At 36.6% G+C, this 18,306-nt stretch overlaps 1 protein-coding gene across 4 annotated transcripts in view; it reads right to left on the reverse strand.

The window, feature by feature from the left end:
* The window catches only part of ATP7 (copper-transporting ATPase 1), a 68,471-nt gene that overhangs the window by 22,236 nt on the left and 27,929 nt on the right, over positions 1–18,306 (reverse strand). For all 4 annotated transcript variants that reach the window (XM_076132741.1, XM_076132739.1, XM_076132742.1 and 1 more), the window contains 5 exons: positions 4,965–5,082; positions 4,305–4,429; positions 1,649–1,779; positions 909–1,079; positions 305–390 (listed from right to left, as the gene is read on the reverse strand). In XM_076132741.1, coding sequence (XP_075988856.1) covers positions 305–390; positions 909–1,079; positions 1,649–1,779; positions 4,305–4,429; positions 4,965–5,082 — 631 coding nt within the window. The remainder of the gene's footprint in view (positions 1–304; positions 391–908; positions 1,080–1,648; positions 1,780–4,304; positions 4,430–4,964; positions 5,083–18,306) is intronic.

Raw genomic sequence — 18,306 nt, forward strand, 5'->3', positions numbered from 1 at the left:
GCAAGGGTAAGCAACCCTACTAACCCACAGTTCGTTTTCCGACCGGGGAGCACAACTGACTATGAGCGCCTCGATCGGTGGGTTAAGCAACCCTTGGTGCGGTCATTCCATAGATGGGTGACCGCAAAGTGTTATTCCAACTGGGTGTTTCTGTGCTTCCGAGGGCACGTAAAAAGTCGGTCCCGGTTGTTGTCTACTAAGATAACAGTCGTTAAGCCACGTCAAAGGCTAGGCATGAACAACTTTGACACTAGGTTGACCACTAACCACATGATGAGAAGAAGGGATATGTGTTTAGACTTACATTGGCTTGTGTTCTACTCTTGACGGGAGAAGGTGGTTTGATACCATCTCCTGATCCTTCCTCGCTTTTACTCTGTGGTGAGCCTTCTGCAATAAAATTAAAAGAACAATATTAAATTATACAGGCTATGTTACGTATACGGTGATTCAAACGATACATATGCATAATTAAATTCTTGTAATTGAACATTTTTGTACTAAACCAGGCCGACTAAATGAGCAATATTGAGGGTTCCAAAGGGTAAAACGGGATCCTATAACTATGTTTCCGCTGTCTGTCTGTTTGTCAGTCTCCAGGTTGTATATCATAAACCGTGATAGTTAGCAAGCTGAAATTTTTCACAAATTATGTATTTCCGTTGTCGCTATAACAACAAATACTTAAGAATTAAAAATAATAAAAAATTAAAGGGGTCCCCATGCAAAAGACGAGATTTTTTCGTATTATGGTACGGAACCCTTCATGCGCGTGACTGACTCGCACTTGGCTAGTTTTTACATATTTACTCAAAGTTTTGTTGTGCATATAACACATATTTTAAGAATATACGAACTAAAGTAGTTTTTAGGAAAGCTAGTTAAGGTAGTTACTCAAGTATCCATACCAATATATCTCTCATTATCAACACTAATGAGTGTAGGTTCGAATCCCAGCTCGTACACTGCATCACACAGCTGCGCGGGGGACACGGCACCTCTCGTACATTTGACTCTTAACAATGCTTCTGATAGTGTGACTGTTGCTTGTATTACACCTGCCATTTCTCGTAGGGCTCCTGTAAGAATAGATAATATTATCAGCCTTTCTTCCTACTATGTTGGAGTCGGCTTCCAGTCTCACCGGATGCAGCTGAATACCAGTGTTTTACATGCAGCGAGTGTCTATCGGACCAACACAGTTACCTGGCTTATAACAAGATACCTTTCGGTAAGGTTGGGTTAGCTGGTTGTCAGACTTTCTTCTTACTACTGTTAACGACTGTCAAAGATCTTTGAAAATGACAGTCGGGACCCACAATTTAACGTGCCGTCCGAAACACGGAGGGACTCGATATGTATAAGATATAGAGAAAAAAATTAGCTTAGCGTAGCTTAACCTCAGAGATCGATCTGGGCGGTTGTTGTTACTAAGCCACGAGGTCCTCAAGAAAATACCACCTACACACATTTTCATGAGCCTCTCAAAACTCATAACTCAAAGCTGACTGACTGACATAGTGATCTATCAACGCACAGCACAAACCACTGGACGGATCGAGCTGAAATTTGACATGCAGGTAGATGTTATGACGAAGACATCCGCTAAGAAAGGATTTTGATAGAAAGTTAATCATAAGATACATACCTTCAATGGTATTGACGCAAGATTGACAAGTCATGCCGATGACGTTGATGAGTACGTCCATGTCCTCGGCCTCGCCTGTGCCGGACATGTCGATCAGCAGCTCCGTGGGGATCTCCTTTGGTAATAGGTGTCTGGAACAAGCAACACGTAACTTAAATAAAATATAAGGTCCGGTAAAGTCTTTTCGCATTATAGTATGTATGAACTTGTAATAACACAAATATCGAGCTTTTTTGTGTAGAGAAAAGATTTTTGTACCTCACGAGCTCATCGAAAGAAACCTAATGAACCGTGTACTCATTTGTGATTCTTGAAGCTAAAGAGATTTTTGCGTGTTGGGGTCTGTAATGACCCAGTAGAACTTAGGTTCTAAAAGTGGGCGATACTGTCCCCTAGCAGGCGGTAGTGAGGCTAAAGACAAATGATAAATAACATAAACACGCAAAAATAATGCAAATATCATCTAAAAGGGGGCACTAAATTTATTTTTACTAGAAAAGGGAGCGGTAGGCCAATATTTGGGAACCGGTGCAGTAGAATAATAATAAATAAATATAAAAATGAATTGCTGTTCGTTAGTCTCGCTAAAACTCGTGAACGGCTGAACCGAATTGGCTAGTTTTGGTCTTGAATTATTTGTGGAAGTCCAGAGAAGGTGTAAAAGGTGAATAAATTTGAAAATGCACGGTATTAAATAAAAACAAGAAAGCGAGAGCGGAGCTGCGGGGGTCAGCTAGTAATTAATAAATAAAGACTTACACAGACAGAATCAACGCCATGATGAATGGTGCTACTGATAGACTAACTAGACTAGTGCAATAGACAAGCGACTAATGGTAATGAAACGAGCCGTTGTAACACCTTGTTTAACAATGCCTCGAGGATTTACTGATAAATGCTACACTTAGGGCTGCTACTAAACGGTTAAAAATCAATGGGATATAGATCTTGCTAATATGACCTATGTACCTCTAGGACAATGGATCCTAACCAGTGGTCCGCGGAAGTCAAAATATGGTCCGCGATTGATGTTAAAATTTTAAATTCTCAGGATGACTATATTATTACGCTTTATCCATACTAATATTATAAATGCGAAAGTAACTCTGTCTGTCTGTTACTCAATCACGGCTAAACTACTGAACCAATTTTCATGAAATTTGGTATGGTCATATTTCGATACCCGAGAAAGGACATAGGCTACTTTTTACCCCGGGAAAGTGACGCATTGCCATGGGAAAATTCAGGTGGCGGACGAAGTCGCGGGTAAAAGCTAGTTTTTAATATACTTACTAAGGGATCCCTGCTTACAAGAAATATATAAAAGTGGTCTCGGACTAAGAAAAGGTTGGGAACCCCTGCTCTAGAATAAGAATTGTCGTTCTGATCAGATTTCGGGTTGGATTCCCGGGTCGGGTAACGACTCTTTAAGTAGGTGTCAATATTACACCATTTTTTTAAATGACATCTCCCACTTTTGAATTTGAAATCAACAATAGACTTTTTCACATAAATATTCACCACCCCTAGGCCTACATATTTATATAATCATTACTAATCAATTATGCAAACCACTTTCTTTTTATCGAAACACTTATTAACAAAACAGATATGGGGGAACTTCTCTTCAAGACGTAAATATAGCACGCACCATTATACTTTGCTAGAGGCCGCCCGCGACTTCGTCCGCATGGAAACCCTTCCCGTGTAAATCAACCGTGTAAATTGTGTAAGCAACCTTAGTGCGGACATCCTATAGATGGGTGACCGCATAGTGATATTTGAGCTGGGCCTCTCCGTGCTTAAGAGGACATGTTAAAAGTCGGTCTCATTGCCATTAAACAATTGTTCAGCCGTTCAGGCTTGAACAACTATAACACTAGGTTGACCACTAAACATACGATGAGTTGACGCAATGGTAAATAAGCGTTCAACCCTGTCGTCTTAGAGTATATTATGTTAAACAAAGACTTAATACATAAGTACACGCGTTGACGATATTACGCATAATTTATACGCGTACATCGGACATGAGCGAGGTTGTCTATACATATGTATATACAAACCCTCTTATTCATAAAGACACTATAAACCTATTCTAGTTAAACAACTACAAAAATATGTTTTCTCTTTTTCACTTCGTTAAAGAGTGAAAGAAACAAAACTCTTTATAAGCCTTTCATAACTTCATATATTTTTATGAATAAGAGGGAAAGACTCTTTACTAAACTAAAGATTGACTGAGACTCCGAGGCGCAATGGTTTCTGCACGCCGCTAAATTTGCGTCGGTAGTTCGTTCGATTCCCATTTCCATCCACAAATAGCTATTTCGGGTCTGGTTGTACTTTGTGTCTTATGTTTGTAAAAGTCCTCGCGACACAAGAGCAATTCTTAGTGCGGGAAATTTTATAACAAACAAAGGATTAACGCACAGTTTAAAAAATGCTTTAAAATAAATAGCAGGTGGTATTCTGACAGTTGTTATAGTTTAAATTTTTCACTATTGAATGAATATCAGTTATATGGTTACCATAGATTGGAATCAAATGACCGTATATGAGCTGTCCAATGACATTTATTTATTTGCTTTCACTTTATCCAGCAGATAGATTATCTGACACTTATTGGACTGTGAAGCAAGGTCGAGGGTCTCACCTGGTCTCGTGGTCAGCGTTGTCAGGCACGTCAAAGCCCATGTCGTGTATGTGCGCCCTGATGGCCTCCACCGTGATGGCGTGAGGGTCATATCTGAAGTAGCCGGCGTGTTCTGATAACTCCACCTGGAAATACGAAGAGAAATAATTTATTAGATGGTACTTTCATAATGCTTTAAGCATGCAGTGATTGCCGAGTGGTATAAGTTGGTACCTCCCACGCAAGTGGTTGCAGGTTCAAACCCAAAGAAACACACCAATGACTTTTGGAAGTTATGTGTGTATTAGAAATAATTATCACTGGTTCTAACGGTGAAGGAAAACATCGTGAGGAAACGTTGTATAACTTAAAGTAAAGGTATATACTTATATAGTCTACCTGTGTATTACACACACTTGGACACTATAAACAAAGGTCGCTGTAGCCGGATTTCGACGTCCAACTTAAGCGGCCCTTTACTAAAACAACTAGGTATAGAATCAGAAACATTGTACTAGGGTTCTTAGGTTCAAATCCTAGTTGCAGACCTTGCATCTCTTCATACATCTATACATCCACAGAACAACCTCGGCAAGCGTGGCTTAACCTCACAGATGCATTCGTGCGGCTGTCGTTAACTAAGTCGCTAAGGCACTATAGATGTATAGGTTCGAACCTCACCTTAACGTACTGTATGCCGGGCAGCTCCCGCACTGAGCCCTCGATGCTTCTGACGCAGGACTGGCATGTCATGCCATTGATCGGGACCCGCACAGCCACCAAGTCCTGGCTCGGCTCTCTGTGGACAATGAGAAGACAATGTTAGATTCTGATGATGAAAAATTTAGAAAAGTAGTGGTGATGGGTTCGTGACAATAGAAGTACAGTAAAATTACAGAAGATAGTTTTTAATTTGTAACAAAACATATATGTATAACCTGTTAAAACTTTAGTCCAACAACTAAATAGAGAGTCTTGTCTGCAATGTTGACGGAGGTATACAAAATTCTTTATTGAAAATATCAGTGTGACCCGCAGCCTTATGCAACTGACGGTATCATGTTCGATACAACTACTTTGTTTTGGTAAATACAGTTTTTTTTACCCCTTACTGCCCCACTGCAGGACAAGGGTCTCCTCCCAAACGAGGGGGAGGGGTAAAGCCTTGAGTCCAACACGCTGGCCAAGTGCGGGTTGAGAAAAAGTTAATTAAAATGTTAAATTACCCGTGGGATTCGCGGGATAAAAGCGTACGCTTTTTCTCGGGTCTCGAACTAATTTTGCAAAATTTTCACTCAAATCGTTTCCGTGGTGTAGGTAACCGAACAGTGTACAGCAGAATCGTAAAATCTGGACTATAGCTTAACCGATTTAAAATAAAAAATTCGTAAAGTTTAAAATACATTTAAAGACACAGGAATATCATAAAAATAATTAAGATTTGGCCACTTGTTAAGAGTAGTCGGTGTCAATATAAAAACAAATAAATAAACCAACTTAATACATTGTTTCTCAGTGCAGAACAATTAGATAAATGCTTGTATTCGTTACAAGGGCACGGTGGTCACAATAATTGACATTCAACATGCTACTCGATTTATTCACAAACGTTGCCTTATACTACTACTTATCGTATGGTTAGTGGTCAACCTAGTGTCAAAGTTGTTCAAGCCCGAAGGCCTTTGACGTGGCTTAACGACTGTTATCTTAGTAGACAACAACCGGGACCGACTTTTTGCGTGCCCTCCGAAGCGCGGAGACGCCCAGTTCTAATACCACTATGCGGTCACCCATCTATGGAATGACCGCGCCAAGGGTTGCTTAACCCACAGATCGTTCACCGACCGGTGAACGCAACTGGCCATGGGCGTCTTTGGGTGCCTTATTCTTATAGATATCAACTTTATGATTAAGAGGGTTCGAATCCCATTTTGATAAAATTCTAGGATTTTATGACTTTAAATTAAGATTGGGCTGTTCTTGTAGTGTGTGGTTTGGTCAAACTAGTGACTAGTGTCAAAATTATTCAAGTCGTCCAAGTCCTTCGACATGACGCAAGAACTGTTCTAAAGAACTCTCAGGCATGCAAGGTTGCATCACGATGTTTTCCTTCACCGTTGGAACAAGTGATCATTATTTCTAATACACACATAACTTGGAAAAGTCATTGGTGTGTTGGTTTGAACCTGCAACCATTTGCGTGGGAGGTACCCAACTTATACCGGCTAATCTATACTAATATTATAAAGCTGAAGAGTTTGTTTGTTTGATTGTTTGTTTGTTTGTTTGAACGCGCTAATCTCAGGAACTACTGGTCTGATTCGAATAATTCTTTCAGTGTTAGATAGCCCGAGGAAGGCTATAGGCTATATAACATCACGCTACGGTAATTATGAGCGGAGTAGCAACGAAAAATGTTACAAAAACGGGGAAAATTTTGACTCTTCCTCTTAAACGCAAGCGAAGTTGCACGGGTCAGCTAGTAAATAAATAAAAATTAAGTGAAATAAACGTAGCAAACACCTGTAGATAAGATATTGACAAAGTAAGGTCATTTCTTTTGTTATCAACAATGACACGGCCGTGAGACAATTACTGGCACAGATCATTGTAACCCACATCATAATATTTACATTTTTATTTATCTAAACAGTAAACTATGTCCCACTGCTGGGCACGGGTATTCTCCCAAGTAATAGAGGGGTTAGTTCCTGATTTCACCACTCTAATCAAGTGCGGATTTGAAACGTTTTATCTCTTTCAGAACTGTTTAAATAACTCTCAGATGTGTAAAGTGACCTTATGATAATCATGATGGGTTTAATTTTGACCCCCTTAAATGTATATACGAAGCACTGTAAGCGTTGCAGCAAAACTTGCGCCTAAACGTAAAAAATAGTATTTTTCACTCGTCAATACTAATTAGAACAGTTCTTAACAGAATAGCAAATATGTTCGCATTTGAGTAAATTCACTAGTTATCGCTACAAATTTTGTAGAAGGTCCACCTATCCATTTCTATAACTTGCTTCCATTGCTATACCACCTATGAAGACGCTATTAAACGCATTATCTAGGTAATAATAACTTCATTATTTAACTAACACAAATAAGTTATCCGTACAACTTTTTGTAAATGGTCACCCATCCATTTCTATACCTTGCTTACATTGCTGTACCGCCTGTAAAGACGCTTTTAAACGCATTATTTAGCTAAGAATAGCCTCATTATTAGTTATGTGTTAGTTAAGATAAAACAAATGTAAAAATGTGACCGAAACGAATTAGTTTTAAATGTATTATCTTCCGTAACTAAAAGGAAAATATGGTTTTATTTACGACTAGCTGACCCGCGCAACTTCGCTTGCGTCACTGAAGAGAATGGGTCAAAATTTTCCCCGTTTTCGTAACATTTTTCGTTGCTTCTCCGCTCCTAATGACCGTAGCGTGATGTTATATAGCCTATAGCCTTCCTCGATAAATGGACTATCTAACACTGAAAGAATTTTCCAAATCGGACCAGTAGTTCCCGAGATTAGCGCGTTCAAACAAACAAACAAACAAACAAACTCTTCAGCTTTATAATATTAGTATAGATTTACGATGCCTCTTTTAAAAGAGTTGTAAAATATTCTAGTTAATAGGTATGATGAATCATTTTTATTTTTCGTATATTTTGTACAATATCTTTTTACGTTACCATATTTCTTTGCTGGTGGACTCAAGGCCTAACCCCTCTCTCGGTCGGGAGAAAACCCTTGCCCAGCAGTGGGACTATCATGGGTGGAAAAAAAACATTAAAAGCCATTTAAAAATCACCTGGGTTTGTCGAACTACAGGCAACACACCAATGAGTTTTCCAAGTGATGTGTGTATTATAAATAACTAGCTGACCCGCGCAACTTCGCTTGCGTCACATAAGAGAATCATAATTTTCCCCGTTTTTGTAACATTTTTCACTGGTACTTTGCTCCTATTGGTCGTAGCGTGATGATATATAGCCTATAGCCTTCCTCGATAAATGGGCTATCTAACACTGAAAGAATTTTTCAAATCGGACCAGTAGTTCCCGAGATTAGCGCGTTCAAACAAACAAACAAACAAACAAACAAACAAACAAACAAACAAACAAACAAACAAACAAACAAACAAACTCTTCAGCTTTATAATATTAGTATAGATGATCACTTGTTATAACGGGGAAGGAAAACATCGTGGTGAAACCACGTGCTTTAAAGTTCAAAAAATATAATCTTTCCGTCCAGCCGTTTTGTTTTTCAAGAAGGCAGATAATGTAACTATTTCATCCTACTAATATAATAAATGTGAAAGTTTGTGAGATTGCTTGTATATATGTATGTATGGATGTTTGTTAGTCTTTCACGCAAATATCACTGATCCGATTACGATGAAATTTGTAGCTAAAGACCCAAAATAACATATAGGCTACGTTTTATCCCGAATCCGAATCGAGATTTACACGGGAAGAGTTTCCACGCGGACGAAGTCGCGGGCGGCCTCTAGTTTATAATATTAATACAAATTGACTCAGTTGTCAAAACATGTTTTTTGCGCGTTATTGTGTATAAAGTTGCAGTCATGTGATCGTATAGGTAAGGAACCGGTCTGAGGTGAATACCTATGTATTTGCGGTTACATGCAAGGTGTGATAATAACTAATGTTTCAAAAAAAGTTCCTTGAAGTAGCCTTCTTTATGTTCGCGACTTAAAACTACAGATACGGTTACTTGTCCACTACAATATTACAACTTAAGTACCAAGTATTGCATTTTCAAGGAGACGCAATTCTATTTTTGGGACATGTGTGTTCGCAATAGAAGCTTAACCTCAAGTTTGTGAGGTCGCCACTCTAGTCTCCCGACCGCCATCTTGAAAAAAAGAAGGAAAAATACTTTCACGAAATCTCGGAAACTATGCGTGCAAAACTCATGTAAGATTTCAATTGATACTTTTTACCCTTAAATACTTTTTATAGCCAATATTTCTATAGCTTTTGTTATCCTGGCACATAAGCTACAAATCCATCAAAATCCGGTCAGTAGATTTGTTGTGATTGAGTTACAAACATGCATACATACATCCTTTTCGTAATTAAAATATTAGTAAGATAAAATATCGATTGAATAATTAGAGAATAATAACAAAAGCTCGTCTTGTGTAAATTTTTATCAACGTACATACATATATTAAGGAAATACGTAAATATGGTCATAATTTGTAATTTAAAAATTGTATTGACACAAGTGGATACGACGAAACAAATTTTTTAAATGGTATTACAAAGAAAATTGTTAACTCATTAATAAATAACGGATATTAAGCATGTTTCTTTAATATTTTGAACCTTTCCTTGTCTTCTTTTTTTACCCATTACTGTCCCACTGCTGGGTAACAGTCTTCTCCCGTAATGAGGGAGGGGTTAGGCCTTGAGTCCACCACGCTGACCAACTGCGGGTTGGGAACTTTTCATGTCCTCATCATTTTATAATTAATAAATTTAACCCATTTATGTCCCACTGCTGGGCAAGGGTCTCCTCCCGTAATGAGGGAGGGGTTAGGCCTTGAGTCCACCACGCTGGCCAAGTGCGGGTTGGGCATTTGCATGCCCTTAATAAATGTTTTTTAAACAAATTTTAGGCATGCAAGGTTTCCTCACGATGTTTTCCTTCACCGTTGGAGCATGTGATAATTATTTCTAATACACACATAACTTCGAAAAGTCATTGGTGTGTTGCCTCGGATTCGAACCTGCGACTACTTGCGTGGGAGGTGTCAACTTATACCACTCGGCTATCACTGCTTTAGGTACTCTAAATAGCTATAGAATAGAATTATCAAAGTAACCTACTTCCATACAAAATTTTAACTTTACATGGAGATATTTAATTTTCTAATTTGTCCGAAATTGTTTCAATATAAAGTAGCACAACTTGATACATATTTTTAACACAATTAAATACCAATATCTTCAAGGCTCTTTATTTATTTAAAGACAACTCCCGCACTAAGAATTGCTTTTGTGTCGCGGGGACTTTTACAAACATACAAACAACGGACACAAAGTACAACCAAACCCGAAACAATTATATGTGGATTGCACAAATAATTGTTCTGTGTAGGTATCGAACCCACGACTGCTCAACGCAATGTTAGCGGCCTAAACCACTGCGCCACGGAGACAGTCATATTATATTATTTATTTATTTATCTTCAAGGTTTTTAGATTATTTCAGTATATATTTGCACGTAGCAAGAACCACATTGTGTCGGAAATTTCAGGTCGTGATAAGATAACTACGAATTTTTCACACACTTTTATCAAAATTATTTTATCCTACTAGTATCGTAAACGATGTATAGCGCGTCGGTAGTATATGCGACTGCTGATCGCCATGTCTCGGGTTCGATTCCCGGGTCTGGCAAAGTACTATAAGTCTTAGAATACTTGTATGTTTGTTATTCTTTCGCTATCTACTGACCGGAGAGCCCTCTATAACCCGTATATAATAGGTCGGGGAAAAAGTCTTCGCATTATAGTATGTATGAACTTGTAATAAAATCTCTTTTGCTTCAAGAATAACAAATGAGTACACGGTTCATTAGGTTTCTTTCAGTGAGCTCGTGAGGTACCCAAATATCGAGCTTTTTTGTGTAGAGAAATGATTTTATTACAAGTTCATACATACTGTAATGCGAAAAGACTTTTTCCCCGACCTAATATTATAATAACATACATTCTAGCCATTATAGGATACCTTTTAGTTTCGAATTTATTCTCCGGACGAAGTCGTGGCCATGAGCGAGTTTATATCTATCTAAAGATTTACTGATGAAAAGTAGATTTATTTAAAATTTATAACCGAAGCAATTAACAGCCAAGAAGTAGATTTTCGAAAATAACGAATCAACTAATATTGAAAGTAACTTTTATTGAATTACTTTTAATAATATTTACTTTTAATAACAATTATTATTAAATTTAAATCATTTAAAACACTTACGTATTTGTCTGGTCAATCACCTCGCCACAGAAACAAAAACCAATAATTTTAACACAAAAGTACTTAACACTTTAACAAACCAGTCACTAAGAGCACGTTTATTTATTTATTTAAAATATTAATTTTATTTACAGAGGACTTTACCTCACATCAACAATTTTAAAACAACAAAATAAATTTAAAGGTAGGTACGTCCAATTTTCCGTTCCCAAAATTTTAATTTTAAGATGTCACAAACATATTAAAAGAAAACCTTTTTTTTATTTTCCCGCCTAATACATTTTTTTTAATTCAAATATTATGTAACAGGAATCTTTAAATAAAAAAAGAAACATAATATTTTTTTTCGCAATTTTCCCGCCAACTATGAGATTCGTAATTCAAATGTGACAAGCACAATCTATACTCGTTGCGTTCCGTTCCACAAAGTGCCGAGTGCAAATTGTTACACAACTAAGCGCTTTCAGCAATCTGTACAACTAATACGTCATATCAATATTATTCTATATTTATAAAAATGAAACCCGTTTTCCTTGGTCACGGCATCGCGTGAATGGCTGGACCGATTTTACTAATATTTTTTGTGTCGTATTTGTTATTATTAGGAGAAGGTTCTTAAGGAAAAAAATATTAAGAAAATCTCTCAGAAATATTAAAAAATATACACTTAATTTTGCATATTTTAGGCGGTACGAAGTTCGCCGGGTCAGCTAGTTAATTATAAATATGCTCAATTATACATAGATATGGGTGTTTGAGTCTAACCTTTCTTCCAAATTATGTTGGAGTCGGCTTCAAGTCTCACCGGATGCAGCTGAATACCAGTATTTCACATGGAGCGACTGTCTATCGGACCTACACAACACAGTTACCTGGGTTATAACACGATACTAAGTAAGACTTGCTGTGAGAGTTTCAAGCTTCTGACTACTGTTAACTACAAATATTCAGCTGCATCCGGTGAGACTGGAAGCCGTCTCCAACATAGTTGGAAGAAAGACTAGACTGATTTTATGTAGTAAAGCGCTTCAAGCGACGTGAGTATACAATGTAGTGTCGTGTGAAATCAGTTAGTCGTGTCTTTGTTCTATGTTTAAGTACATAATTAGTAGTTATTAGAATAATCTTTATTGTTTGTATCAAGGAATAATTCTGTCTTTTTATATTAGTGTAATAAATGATGATTAATTTAATACTCGTAACCTGACGGTTATGTATGTCAAGGTAAAATTTTTCACGGACATTATAAAGAAATGAAATTTTGTTCAAAAATAATATCCTACCTTTGTGATTCAGACAGCAAAGTTTTGGATTTGTATCCCGGGGCCGGCAAACTTATTATAAATATATTAAATTTTCCAAAATATTATGTTTTCTTTATAAACAATGAACCTCTCTGTAAATCATAAAGTGAGAAAATACTGATCACAGGGTTCCTGTTTTGAGTCCCGGATAGTCAAAATTATTAAAAAAAAATTGTTTAACAAAAAAAAACAAAATTATACGCAAGGAACAGGCATGTTTGCAAAATACTGCTTACTACGTGTACAAAAATTAAATAGAGCATTAGTTATACAAAAATACGTTTCTTTCATGCGTTCCTAAACGAAGCTATGCATATAAAAAGGTACCTACCTACTACGAATTTATGCAATTTTTTGCTTAACCGGGGAATCGAACCAATGACTTTGCGATCATTCGATACACTAACATTTCATATTATCGTTAATCAATTATAATTACTTAAAAAGCATTAAATCATTAATTAGTTATGTTTCATTCATTTATCGATAACAGTATAAAGGTCGATTTGTATGTATGTGAGTCATAATACTCAAGAACTGCTGAACGAATTTGAAAAGATAGCAAAGTAAGTAGTTAGTAATAGGATTCCGTTTTTACCTATAAGGCACGGAACCCTTAAAAACAATAAACTAACAAATTTAACCCATTAATGTCCCACTGCAGGGCAAGGGTCTCCTCCCATAATTAAGGAGGTGTTAGTCCTTGAGTCCACCACGCTGGCCAAGTGCGGGTTAGAGACTTTGCATAGCCCACAATAAATGTATTAAACAAATTTTAGGCATGCAAGGTTGCATCACGATGTTTTTCCTCCACCGTTAAGCAAGTGATAATTATTTCTAATACACACATAACTTGGAAAAGTCATTGGTGTGTTGTGGATTTGAACCTGCGACCACTTGCGTGGGAGGTGCCAACTTAAACCACTCGGCTATCACTGCAATCTTAGTATATAGAGCAGTAAATAAAGAGAAACCTTAGAAAAGCTAGCGTCACAATGATACCATTGTTTTGACTTAGTCAACAACTTTCACTATGAATCAAGCGAGGCGCCCATAGCCAGTTGTGCTCACCGGTCGGTAAACGATCTGTGGGTTAAGCAAACCATGGCGCGGTCATTCCATAGATGGGTGACCGCATAGTGGTATTTGAACTGGACGTCTCTGTGCTTCGGAAGGACACGTAAGAAGTCGGTCCCGGTTGTTGTCAATTAAGATAACAGTCATTAAGCCACGTCAAAGGCCTTCGGGTGGCTTGAACAACTTTGACACTAGGTTGACCACTAACCATACGATAAAGAAAGAACTGCGAATCAAGAAGAGTTCCAACTTATAATGTTTGAGTACACTGACTACCTCTGTGGCGCAACGGGTCGTTTGTCCGGTTGCTAATTGAAAGATCTAGGATCTTGTATCTCGTCTAATTTACATAGCTACTTTTTTTCAGTTTTTAGGATTCTGTACCCAAAGGGGATAAACGGAACCCCTGTCCCGAGCCTGCTTGTTAATGTATCTATATAAGTATGTATTTACAAGTGTATAAGTATGTTTATCAGTTCTTTGGTTACCATAATACAAGCTCTGCTTAGTTTGGAATCAGATGGCCGTGTGTGAGTTGTTCTAAAATATTTATTACTAGCGGACTGGCCTGACTTCGTCCGGGTTTAACAATTTTATCCCGTTGATTCCATTCCCGTGGGAATTTTGATCCCATCGATCCCATACAAACCGTGTCCCGACAGTTACAAACATATTAAAAAAAGCATCATTCAATTTAGTTTAGTTGTTGAAAAGTTATGCACATACACACATTTCGCTGATTAATTTTTATTTATATACTTAGGTTTATGACCTAAATAACATACTAATACACAATCTATAAACTCATTTAGTACATATATAAACAAAGTTATGGTAATTCGATACAAATCAATTTCAATCAATCTTTAACTGATTTAATTTAATTTAAACGATTAAAGAACTTCAAAATATCGTTATGGTACCATTAGATTATTAATAAATAAATGTTTAAATTCATTTCGCAAATTAACTTTTATACTACCACAACTATTTTAACTAATAAATAATTTAATGTAAATATTTAGTTATATAAGTTTTCTACTGTATAATATGTAATAAAATTCTATTATAGTCAAAAAAAAATATTTTAATTTAAACATTTTTTGGAATATTTAAATCATTTGAACCGACTTTTTTTCACTCGTTACACATTTAGAAAAGGATAATAAACTTTTACTCGATCGAAACATAAGTTTTAGTCGAAAAGGTAACAATCACTAACAATTTGCGTCTCCAAACGAGCGTTTAAATAAAAATAAAGAACCATTAAAATCAAATCACCAAATAAAAATCTATAATAAAATAAACGAATTTAAAACCTCATTTTTTAAAGTCAATTAAACAAAAAATCATTTAAGGCGACTTGAACCTTTCGTTTAAAGTTAAAGTTAAATTAAATAACTTTATTTTCAAAAGTAGGTTACAACTATCATTTAATCGACTTTAATTGGAGTCGGTTCAAAAACTATCAACATTTTAACCGACTTCCAAGAAAATATTGAAGGTACGTGTTAATAACTGCATAAGACAAAGGGTTAATTAATTAATTAAATAAATTTAACTACCAACCTGACACGACCTAGCCCTTCACAAGCCACTACTGAAATAACACTGTAACCCGTTAAACCATAACACTATATGTTCATAGAACATATTCATAATATTTTCAAAACATTCTTATTGTATTATCAAACAATGTTTAGATATATCAATATAATTGTTGACATAACTGCAATTGATTCATAAATGATGTGGTCAGTATTTTATGTATGTATGTATGTATGCTAAGGTATGTACTATCCATTGTTTTGGTAATACTTTCAATGTTTCTATAACCTAACGAAGGATGTTTCATACATATTACGACTGTTATAGCCGAAGGTATGAAATATACCCACGTTTCACCATTAACAATGTTAGTCCCATGTAATAGGTGGCGAGTCTGTCATATACCGGGCACGTTACCAAACTACAGGGTACTATTGAGAAATATTCTAATAGTAGGTGATGCACGCAATATGGTTTTCTTTTCCAGGGAAAAAAACGCGAAAATATCGAGATAAAAGCTTCCAAAATTATTTTTCATACCCTTTGAAATAATGTGCGATAGGCACTACAAAGCTTTGAGGAAATATGTAAAAAGAACTAGTTGAATATGCCCGGTCTTAAAAAAAGTCCAATTATAAGTCTTTAAGGTATCATATCTCCAAAACGGTGAGTCTTAAGCCCTTCTCCCATTACGATACGCCCGCGCGACTCTAGTCTCGGAGACTAGTCGCCACGAAGTATCTCACATACATTTGTATGGAGACTACCAGTATCGTAATGTGAGAGTCTCCATACAAATGTATGTGAGATACTTCGTGGCGACTAGTCTCCGAGACTAGAGTCGCGCGGGCGTATCGTAATGGGAGAAGGGCTTAAATTTAAATTAAATAAATACTAATGTGTCGACAACAGTACACTCTAGATGCCTAAATTGTTTGGACAACCGTTTGTCTAACCCCCTGTAAATATAAATAAATAATTATCATTGGACAACTCACACATAGTCATTTGATTCCAAACTAAGCAAAGCTTGTACTATGCTAACCAAATAACTGATAAACATACTTATATACTTCTAAATACATACTTATATAGATACATTAACAAGCAGGCTCAGAACAGATACTCGTGTTCATCACACAAAGATTTGTCCCGGGTGGAATTCAAAGCCACCACACGTGGCGCTACGGTTATTGCGGCGAGGTAACAACATGAATCCTGTGAGACCGACGTGCAGTTTTAAATTATTTAGAAAAGTTCAATAGCACTTCGATTAGAACCTGAGACCGCTCTATCGACAGTCGGATACACTACCAACTGCGTCACAGAGGCACTGAAATACAAGTAGATACTATGTGTCCATTCACCTGTCAAAACAATTTGAAAGCATGCAAGACATCCTCACTATGTTTTCATAGTATAATATTGTAATAGAAATAATGAACACTTGCATTATAGTGAATGAAAACATTGGCGTGCCTGAGAGCTGTTTAAACAATTCTTGAAGGTATGCTAAACCCTTCTGTCCTCTCATTTGATTAGAACCGTGGTTATCAGTAAAACATTAATTACATCTATACTAATATTATGAAGAGTTTGTTTCTTTGTTTGAACGCGCTAATCTCTGAAACTACTTGTCAGATTTGAAAAATTCTTTCAGTGATAGATAGCCCATTTATCGAGGAAGGCTATAGGCTATATATCATCACGCTACGATCAATAGGAGCAGAAAAAAATGTTACAAAAATGGGGAAAATTATGACCCATTCTCTCTTATGTGACGCAAGCGAAGTTGCGCGAGTCAGCTAGTACATAATATCACGCCATTTTCCCGTAATGGTAGACAGAGACCAAAGAACGTCACATAGTACGATCCTAACAAACTTCCCTTGCTCCATTCACATACATACATGTTGTCATACAGGACCGCCGGTTACGAGTAGCAACTGACCTTTAACAAGACATCACCGATATGATCTGTGTATGTCTTTCTAAGGCTTTTCCATTAGTTAGCAGTTAGGAGAAACTTGAATAGGTTAATGTATTTTTCCTGAATGTGCGAAGAAAGTTTGTAAGTATTTCGTACAGTCAGCTCCAAAAGTAACTTGTCATAATCAATCTTTTGAAATCCCATGTACTAACGTGTGCACATTATTCCATGGAAAAACATTTGCCACTGATTGAAATGTTTAATTCTAACTCATTCTACCTGATGTCAATCAGTTATTTATTAAATTTACGTAACACAGAGGTTTTGAAAATATGAAGTTGTTCAGTTACTTTTGGAGCTGACTGAACCAAGTCGCGTCTTAGGTTTGTACCTACCCCAAGGGGAAAAAGGCTTAATCTTATTTATGTATGTATGTATATATGTGCACATTCATTTATATCGTATAGTTAGTTGGTTCACGAAATTATATTTTAATTTATATATGTTACTGTAAAAGCCCGAACGGTGGTAAATCCTGAGATTTTCCGGTATAACCTAAGATTTACCAACTGGCAATGGTAAAAGTCCGAATAATTATTTTATTTCGAACTTTTACATATATTCACTTGATGATATCGAGATGTCGCCGGAGCCCCGCTTCGCGGGGCTCCTCCTTCTGGGTGGTTAAAAAAAAATAACCACGAAGGCTAAGGTGGGAGCTTCGCTTCGCTCGCTCCCACCTTAGCCTTCTAACCTAACCTACCCATGTCGCTATGCCCAAAACTCCTTCTTTATAACAATGTCATAGTATATAATTACACCGTGAAATAGTTATAAACATAATTATGAAGGAGGATTTTTTTATATATCGTAACATAGTTTTGTAACTCTGGCTTGTTCGGACTTTTACCATTGAGAGTTGGTAAATCTTAGGTTTTACCGGAAAATCTTAGGATTTACCACCGTTCGGGCTTTTACAGTAACATATACACATAGAACTTTGAAACAATTCACAGTGTACAAGGTCAAGAAATAATGCAAGATATATAACAATACATTATATTAATTATATATTATACACATTATATGTCCTTCTGACCGACATTCGGCAACGGCCAGTTTCATTGAAACTAGCCAGTTTT

This window comes from Anticarsia gemmatalis, chromosome 28 (genome assembly GCF_050436995.1).
Source record: "Anticarsia gemmatalis isolate Benzon Research Colony breed Stoneville strain chromosome 28, ilAntGemm2 primary, whole genome shotgun sequence".
NCBI classification, from domain to species: domain Eukaryota; kingdom Metazoa; phylum Arthropoda; class Insecta; order Lepidoptera; family Erebidae; genus Anticarsia; species Anticarsia gemmatalis.